At 63.6% G+C, this 8,660-nt stretch overlaps 1 protein-coding gene across 3 annotated transcripts in view; it reads left to right on the top strand.

Annotated features, from left to right (window-relative positions):
- The window catches only part of ARHGAP45 (Rho GTPase activating protein 45), a 31,925-nt gene continuing 23,265 nt past the window's right edge, over positions 1-8,660 (top strand). Inside the window, exons 1-3 of one of the 3 annotated variants that reach the window (XM_006017445.2) lie at positions 1-286; positions 3,814-4,144; positions 8,450-8,593. In XM_006017445.2, the coding sequence (XP_006017507.1) occupies positions 197-286; positions 3,814-4,144; positions 8,450-8,593 (565 nt within the window). In that variant the 5' untranslated portion in view covers positions 1-196. Of the gene's footprint in view, positions 287-871; positions 1,036-3,115; positions 3,284-3,813; positions 4,145-8,449; positions 8,594-8,660 lie in introns of those variants that run through there. The other 2 variants (XM_014528033.2, XM_025196421.1) reach the window with 2 other exon arrangements.

Below are 8,660 nucleotides of genomic sequence, written 5' to 3'. Positions count from 1 at the left end.
GAACTGCTAAGGGAGTCGCTCCCGAGCTGTGAGGGCTGCAGCTGCGCGGGACACCTACGCGGCCCCTAGACGTGGCTGGACCCAAGCCTGGTGGATGGAAATAGGGAGCCGGGGAAAGCCACGCCGGACAGGACCCCGGGGCTGAGACGTTGCGGGGGGCTGCTCTGGGGCGAGACGATCTCCACTTGGGGGGAAGATGTTTTCAAGGAAGAAGCGGGAGCTAATGAAGACGCCGTCCATCTCGAAGAAGAGCAGGGCAGGAAGCCCCATACCGCAAGTGCTGGCGGTGAGTAGCGCTGCATCCTCTCGAGGCGCTCGATGCAAATGCGCAGGGCGGCTGCGTGGGGCTGGCGGGCAGCGTGGAGTCGCCCGGGGGAAAAGATCCCAGAAAAGCTCCGTCCGTAACCAGCCAAGGGGGAGAGACGCCTCAATGGAGGGAGGGGGAAGTGGCCGGCGGCGAGCGTCGAAGAAGAGGCGCGATTGAGGGCGAAGCCAAGGGCGTGAGGACCAAGGAGTGCACAGGGGGACAGGGCCGTAGGGGCAGACGGATGTATTCACGTCCCAGTGGAGCTGGGTGAGGCCCCCGGCCTCTACCGGACAAAGGGACAGGCAGGGCCCCTCCAGGACAGCCCTGGGGGAACAGTTCAACAGGTAAAGGAAAAGGGACCTTCCCAGCTTCGTCCTCCTCCTGGTTTGGAAAAAGCTGCGGTTTGCACACCCTCGCCCACGTGCAGCCAGAACCCGTCCCAAACCCAGACTCTTGTCCCGGGAAGGGTGCAGGCCTCGAGGCTGCGCAGAGCCATCCGGCAGCCCCGGGCGCCCCTCTCCGGCCGTGCCCGCTCCTCGGCGGGCACGTGGGGTGGATGGGTGGGCCCGGCCGCAGTCCGAGAGCTCGGAGGGATGCTGAACAGACGTTCGGTGGGGAAGAACAGCTACAGCCCCTACTCGGTGGGGCTCAGGCAGATGGCCACGAACGCCGGCTCCCACAGGAGCACACTGGTTCCAGTCTCCTACAAACCCAACCCGTGGTTGAAGGTAGGTGGGAGCCGAGGGTGCAACCCACGGGCTGGGCTCTGCTTGTTCCTGTCCCTGCCGCTCCTCTGGGGGTGCGACGGGTGCCTGGGGCTGCGGGAGCAGAATCGCGCTGCCGAGTTCAACCCCCCGCTGCAGAGAGGAACTCGCAGCCTCCCATCCTGCATGGGTGCAACAGCAGTCAAGGCCCCCAGGACCCCTGAAGATGGTTTCAGGGCTGGATCTTGGGCTAAAAAAGGGTCTTATTGGGTCTCCTGGCTTGGGGGTTGCCTGCAGCCAGGCCTTTCAGATGGCCTCACTTTTCCTTCCTGGACAGTGGTCACTAGCAGCCTCCTGGGGTGAGGCTGCCATCTTTCATTCAGAGAGCTGCAAGCAGGGGCCAGGTGCTGAGAGGAAGCAGGGATGATGCAGGCAGGGTCTTGCCCAAGAAGAAATCAGGAGGGGTGGCACTGTAGGCTCTCCAAAGGAGGCAGATACGGGGCCCATCCCTGCCAGACACGTTGCGCTTTTGTGACGGGGCCTGAAAACTGGACTGAGGCCTGGCAAATGCTCTTCTGACATGAGCAACTGTCTGGCAGGCACAACAGAAGTGGGCTGAACCGAGCCACTGGCTCCAAGGTGGAAGACTGCAGCACAACACTTGCAAGCAGGTGGAGGATCTCCGGGTTTGCTCCTTCCTTCCGTGCCGTGCAAAGCGATGCCCCGCTGGCTGACAGGCGGGCGTCTCTGCTTGCTAAGCCCTCAGAAAAGCCAGCCCGGCTTTCTCTTTTATAACGGAAAACGGTTGCTGTTATCAGACCTAGTTTCTGATGCAACTCAGCCCCCAGGCGAGGCACAGTGGGTAGGGAGTGACTCATGAGCGTCCAGGCTAGGAGACCTTCCCAGGGCTGCTTTGTTTAGGACAGGCTTTAAGAGACCCGCTGCCTTCCCCATTCAGAGGCATGGGCAGGCCGTTTTGTGGGCCCCAAGTTGCAGGACCAGAGGGAGGGGAACACATCAAGCCAAACGCTGCTGTCACGGAGGCTGGTGGGAGTAACTCAGAGCTGAATCTGCCAGGAAATCCTCTGCAGGAAGTCAAGGCTCCTTTGACTTGGGAGTGGGCTAGATGTCGGGCCATCCTAGGGCGACGTCAGGGTGTGACCATGCCTCGTCTCGCCACGGTGCTCTTCCCAAACACCGTGAGACCCTGCATGTTTCCTAAGAAAAGCCACCGTCCTAATGCACCTCCCAAAATTGCCAAGCTGCCTTGGTACAGGCCTGTCCGAGGGAACGGGACATGGCATCGCCGCTACCGTTCTGTGTGGCAAGAGGGACTGGTCACGTCTCCTTCACAGATGGCCAGCGCCTGATATCACAGGGCCTGGAAGAGAAGAGGGAAGAAGCCAGCTGTGCCCAGAGAGAGGAGCCTGCGGTTTCTGCCTCTTGTGAAAGCCCCAGGGCTGGGGGCTGTTTACTTGTCCAAAGTCGGTGGGAAGTCTTGAGCAACCACGATCGTTGAGGCCGCGTGAAGTTTGCACTCCCCGGCGACTTCGTTCCCTGTGCTCAGTGCCAGGGCTGAGGTCGCCCAGTGCAGGTCTTTGCTTTGCTCGGTTCTGGACTCTGCAAAAGGCTTTGGCGCCTTGTCCCTCTCCAGACAGCTCCTCCAGAAAGGAGAAGATGGGACTCAGAGCTGTGAGCTTCTCCCAGCAGTGGCTTGTGCTTCCAGTCTCCCGCTGGAAAATCCCAGGACTGAAGTTTGCCACTTGCTCCCAATACAGGAGTCACCAAAGCCGCTGGAGGAGAAGAGATGGGAACTGTCCAACAGCCAGGCACTTCTGCACCGAGCCCTGCCAGGCCTTGGGTGGCAGAGGCTGGCGGGGGGCCGCTCCAGTCCTTGCAGCATCTCCTGCGGGCAGCAATGGATGAGGAGCAGCCGCCGGCTCCGCTCCAGCCCTGCGTCCCCATGGTGTGAAGCAGCAGGGAGTCATTTTGTGGTATCAACATCATGGTCCATCTCGGTACAGTCACATCTGAATCACTCGAGGCCTCTCCCTTGCTGTCAGCAGGGGCTCCACACGCAGGGCAAAGAACGCCGCTTTACAGCTCTGGGAGATGAATCATTTATAGCTGGCCGGCGTTTACGAGCCACTCAGTTGCTCCCCTTGCACTGGGAGGCTCCCTCACCATCCTCGCCCTTGGAGAGTCTCTTGATTACTGAAAGACAGTCTCATTCCTCCTCCAAGATGGTTTTGCTGGTTGCTGCGTGCAAACGGTGCGTGCAGCTTCGCTGATCAGGAGGCTTCGACCCTTCACCACTAAAAAATCCCCATGATCCGGGGGGAAATGCAGGGCAACCTCAGTGACTTAGCTGCAGGAGTGACACTGGGCCAGATTCTGGTTCCAGCAGCACAGTGCTCCATTAGACCTCAGCACCTCCCTGGAAAAGGCTGGAAATAGAGAAACTGAGGCACGGAAACCTAGTGTCGCCTTGCACAACTCTGTTAGCAAGTCAGTAGCTGAGCCAGGACCCCCTGAGCCCAGGTCACAGGCTGCGGCAAGCAGCCATGCTCCCCGTCCAGGGCAGACCCCAGGTGCCGCGCTTTGCCCAGTTAGACCCCACTCTTCTTCGAAGCTGGAGATGGAGCCCGGACGTGCAGTCCCCTGCTCTCACCGTGATGCTCCTTCCCCTCGTTCAGATAAAGGCTGATGAGCGTGTAGACAATCTCCATCCCACCGGGGTCTTCCCCATGCGCCAGCAGCCCCAGCCCCTTCATCCTCTCATGGCTGTTCCTTCCCTTCCAGGAGATGCCACGGAAGGACTGCCTTGAAGCACCTCCCTCCAGCCTGGCAGACCAGGGTCTGTCCAGCCCCAAGCTCAGCAGCAGCCCCAGTGGCATGGGCACGCTCAAGCGGCCCACCAGCCTGAGCCGGCATGCCAGCGCCGCCGGCTTCCCCCTGGCCTCGGCGGGCACCCGGGGCATCGCCAAGGGCCACAAGACCCCCACCAACTACAGCCCCGTTGACAGTGCCGACGCGCCGTTCATCGAGGTAGAGGACATCCCGCAGCTCCTGACCTACGTGGCCCTCTTCGCCGAGGCCTTGGAGAAGCTGAGGGACGTGGTTCTCAGAGACGGTGAGTCCCGAGTGTGAGGGCTGGGGATGGTCGCGTGGGGACACGCTGAGCTGAGAGGGTCGAGGGGCTGCTTCGTGTTGCAGATACTGGGGGGACAGGGGGAAATGAAGGAAGGGGAGGAAGGGGTCCAGGTGGGCTCCTCAGCCATGCACGGGGTCCTGGCACCCTGCACTCCCACTCACCCTGCGCTCAGGCCAGCGGGAGCCCCCAAATCACTCCCCTCCCCTACACCTCCTAAGAGCTTGGCCCTGGGGGATGGAGCGGGGGGGCAGATGTGGGCAGCTGGTCCTGGAGTCTGCACTTCCCTATTCCCTGCCGAGAGGCACGTGGTTCAGGGCTTGGCGTGCGGTTTGATCTGCGCCAGGCATTAGCCTCCAGCCCTTGATGTCAGCATGGGTCTTGTGGTCTGCTCCTCCCAGCGCCGGTCACACCACTGTGAATCATGGGGCGCTGCTGTTTGTGGCTGGGGCGGTGGAAATGCCCGGCTGGGCCCGGACGGGGCAGCTCCACTCTCGCTCCTAAACCCCGAGGTGAGGGAGAAAGAGGGCTCCGGAGGTGGAAGGAGACAGGTGCCCTGCCGTGCCTCTGCTCCAAGCCTTTGAGCTGAACCCAGCCCTTGTTCCCAGAGGAGGAGGCCATGGGAATGAGCCCCGCAAGGCGGCCACACATGGGCCCAGGCAGCCTTCCCGTGGGCTCACAGACGTGGGCCATCCCCTACCACCCTGTCTGCCCGGGACAGCCGTACAGGAGAGCCCGTGATGGGAGTCAGGCACGCCAGGCGCTGGGGGGCGGCTCCGACGTGGGGGTCTTGGGATGCAGCAGGCGACCACGCAAGGTGCAGGCCGATGGAGCATGTGGCCGCAAATGGTGGATGCTGCAAAGACGCTTGGGGCTGGTGGAAGGGGGGTGGTTCCTGCTGCTCCTCCTGCCCTCCCGCAGAGCAGGGTGCAGGGAGGGAGATGGGCCGGGAACCAAGGTGGGGAGGGGGAGCTGGGCCAGGACAGTGCGACTTCCTGCCCGCGAGCTATTTTCATCCGCCTGCCTTTCCTGTTTACGCGGCTGCTGGCGGGTGGCACCCAGAGTGCGCCCCCGGCCCCTTGCTCTCTGCCCCCAGCACTGCCCTGGCTTGAGGCCGCGCCTGGCAGGGCAGAGCGCAAGAGGCGAACGGGGCCGAGCTCTCGCTGGGGGGCCTGTGGAAGCCGGGGGAGGGGGGCTCCCCCCGTTTCTGCCCTGCCCCCTTTAAGTGGCTTCTTCGGTGGAAGACAAAGGAAACGGCAAATATTTCTTTTTCCGTAGCCAGGGTGGGGCTGGCGGGGGGGTCACATGACACCTTGTTTTTCGCTCCCGGTCGTACAACGCATTGCCGCGCTCCCCTTGCCAGTGGAAAAGGCGGGGCGGGACCCCAGAGGGCAGAGGTGGCCCCCGAGGGAGGGGGCACAGTGGCACAGGGCTCTCCTGGCAGCCTCCCAGCAAGACCAGATTTGGGCGCCCAGCTTCCACGTGGCGGCGTGTCCCTTGCTAGATGGCCGTGCACGGCACATGGGAGCTGGATGGGGAGGCTGGGGCTGCCTTCGGTCAGCAGAAAACCCCAAGGCCTAAAGTCCATGGAGCTACAGGTTGAATCTGGCGCTGCGGGGCCTGGGCAGGGCAGAGCTCGTGCAAAGCATCAGGAAGCTGCATCTCGAGCAGGCTGCGACGCCCCGGGTTTCTCTTCAACACTAGGGCTGCTGGGACTGGAGAGAGCAGGTGTGGATACAGCAGCCAGTGGGGACGGGGTGAGCAGCTGTGAGCCTGCACGAGCGGGGATGAGTGGGGCCGGCAGGCAGTGCAGGGGGGAAGGTCCGGGCCAAAGGAGTTTGGGCCTGGGGGGGCGGGACAGTGGTTTGGGGGCTCCTCAGAGCCGTGGTGGCTGCATCCTGGCCTGGCAGAGACGCCGATCCCTGCTCCCAGCCCCTCCGACGTCTGCCTCCCCCTCCGAAAGTGCCTACGGAGGCAGGGAACACAGAGGAAATCCCTTCCCCTGCCCTGCGTTTGCCAGGCCCAGGCACTCTTTGTACCAGCACCTCCCTCCCTTCCCCACCCCGTGGCCCCCAAGAAGGCGGCAGCACCCCCTCTTCTAGGCTCTGTGCCAGCCTCCCTGGGCTGTCCACGGGGCGGCTCCAGAGCCCCTCTCCCTGCCACCTACCCCCTGCCCCTTGCAGAGCTGTCGGCGTGTAACGCAGCCACCCCGACCCCCCAGCGACGTGGCATCTGTCCCACGTGGCCCTCGAGGGGCCAGACTGCACTCTCAGCTGCCCCTGGGTAAATCAGACTCCCCAGAGATGGTGGAGTCCCCCCCGGTTGTGCTGCTGTCTGACGGCGCAATCACACGGGTAACGGTGACGATACACTGCTTGCTCAGCACCCCGGAGCGCCGTTCACGAGGCTGGAGCAGGGGCGCCGTCTCAGCCCCACGGGGCAGGAGGGGAAACTGAGGCACGGAGCAGGACACAGATTTGCCCAAGGCTGGGCTGTATCAGTGGCAGAGCTGGGGAAAGCACCCAGGAGTCCTAACGCCCACCCCTTCTCTTCTCAACCCAAATCAAGCCCAGGCTGCGACCGGGGAGTCCCCAGGGGTCCTGACTCCCTTCTTCTTTAATCGTGACATCACATCCCTCCCATGGGGGCTGGGGAAAGAACCCAGGAGTCCCGGCTCGCAGGTGCTTGCTCTGCCCACCAGCCCACACTGCCATGCACTCGATCGGACAAGGAGCGTGCGTCTGGTTCCCTTTGGGGAACCGTTTCTACCGGCCTCCCTGGGGCCCGAATCCCAGCGCGGCCGCTCAGGGCGGCTCAGTGGGGGAGGATCGGGGCAGCTTTATCTGGAGAGCTGCAGAAGGGACTGGCTTCCTGGGGAAGCTCCCAACATCCAGCTTCCCTTCCTGCCAGTAAACAAACTTCCCAGGCCCCCGGAGCCCCTCGCGCTCGCGGCAGGGGCTGGGGGTGAGAGGAGCAGATGCCTCCTGCATGCCGGGGCGGTGGCAGCCCGTGGGAGGTCACCTCCGGGCAGGGAGGGCAGGGGAAAGAAGCAGGGAGGAAATTCCAGACTTGCTTTCAAGGGGAGCTCAGCTACTGGGGAAAGACCGAGCTCCGCCTGGCAGCTGCCAGCCCAGGACTTTGCTTCCCTCTCCAAGCCCTGTCTCAGGAAGGCATGGCTGCCTTACCTCTGTGGGTATCACACGAGAGCCTGAGGCCCAGGGAGAAGCCCCCAGACCTCGCTGGCGATGCTGCTGAACTGCTGGGGAGATGAGCCACACCCCAGAGCAGGGGGTAATACCCAGAGAGCTTCCCTCTGGGCTCTCCTTGAGGCACTGTCCACGAGGAGGCACAGTCCCTGGGTTTTCCGGGATGGGGAAACTGAGGCACAGAGCCCCGATGAGCTCGCAGCCACCCAGAGTCAGTGCTGGCGTTCGGGGCCCAAGTCCCCCGCGCCGATGCACCCCATGCTGCACGGGGAAAACGATCTCCGCTACCTTGTTCTCGTTGCCGCCACGCTAGCGAAGCCCTGCCTGACTGCCCCCATCCCCTGTGCTGTGCTCCAGCCACTAGGCCACGCTGCCACCCTGTGCAGGAAGCTCAGCAGTTTGCTGAGGGTGCTCAGCGAGATCTCCGTGCCCTCCTGCCAGGGCTCCTAGAGCTACCCCAGCCCACGCTCCCGTTCCCTGCGGAGGCCCATCACCCTCTGGGCCACCCTGCCACTATCCTTAGGAGGCCGCTCCCGCCTGGGGGGTTTAGACCCAGCCAGGCTGGAATGCAAAGAGCCCTTTCCCAGGGAGGAGGGGAGAGAACAAAGGGCAGCGGGCGCTGGACAGGTTTGGGGAGGTGTGAGCCAGGGTCAGGAGGCTGCCCTGATGCGCAGGGAGACAGGGAGAGGAGTGGGGGAGGACTTGCAGGGGCTGGTATGCAAACGCCCACCCAGGTCAGTGGCTGCGCACAGCTGCAGAGGACTGATGGGATCAGGAAGGCAAGGGCTCTGCTCCCGGGCTGGGGTGAAGGCAGCTTGGCTTTCTAATCTGCTGGATCTCCCAGCCTCTGGCCTCTGAGCCCAGGTAGCTGGTGCGTGGCAGGGCTCAGCATGTGTCTGTGTGGGAACCTGCGCGCTCTCCTGGAGGACGGGCAGCCCCCGGCTTTCTGTCTGCTGCTGGGCTCCCGCGGTGAGTCGGTGCCGCTCCTGGGGCTGGGGAGGTGGCGGGGGGCCCTGGCAGAGGCGGAGGCCTTGGAGGGGCACGATGGGCCGTGGTGACCGCTCTGACCTCTCTGCTGCAGACCATGTGGAGCCGCAGCGGCCCATCGCTCACGAGTGCCTTGGGGAAGCCCTGCGCATCCTGCGCCAGGTGATCAACAAGTACCCGCTGCTCAACACCTTGGAGACCCTCACGGCTGCTGGGACCCTCATCTCCAGGATCAAAGGTGAGTTGGCCGCCAGGACTTGCTCACGGCGGGGCCCGGGCGCGGGGGAGGCACGACCTAGCCCACT

The sequence above is a fragment of the Alligator sinensis genome, unplaced genomic scaffold, assembly GCF_000455745.1.
Source record: "Alligator sinensis unplaced genomic scaffold, ASM45574v1 scaffold1295_1, whole genome shotgun sequence".
NCBI classification, from domain to species: Eukaryota; Metazoa; Chordata; order Crocodylia; family Alligatoridae; genus Alligator; species Alligator sinensis.
The sequence above is the reverse complement of the archived record's forward strand: the minus strand, read 5'-3'. Positions and strand labels throughout refer to the sequence as shown.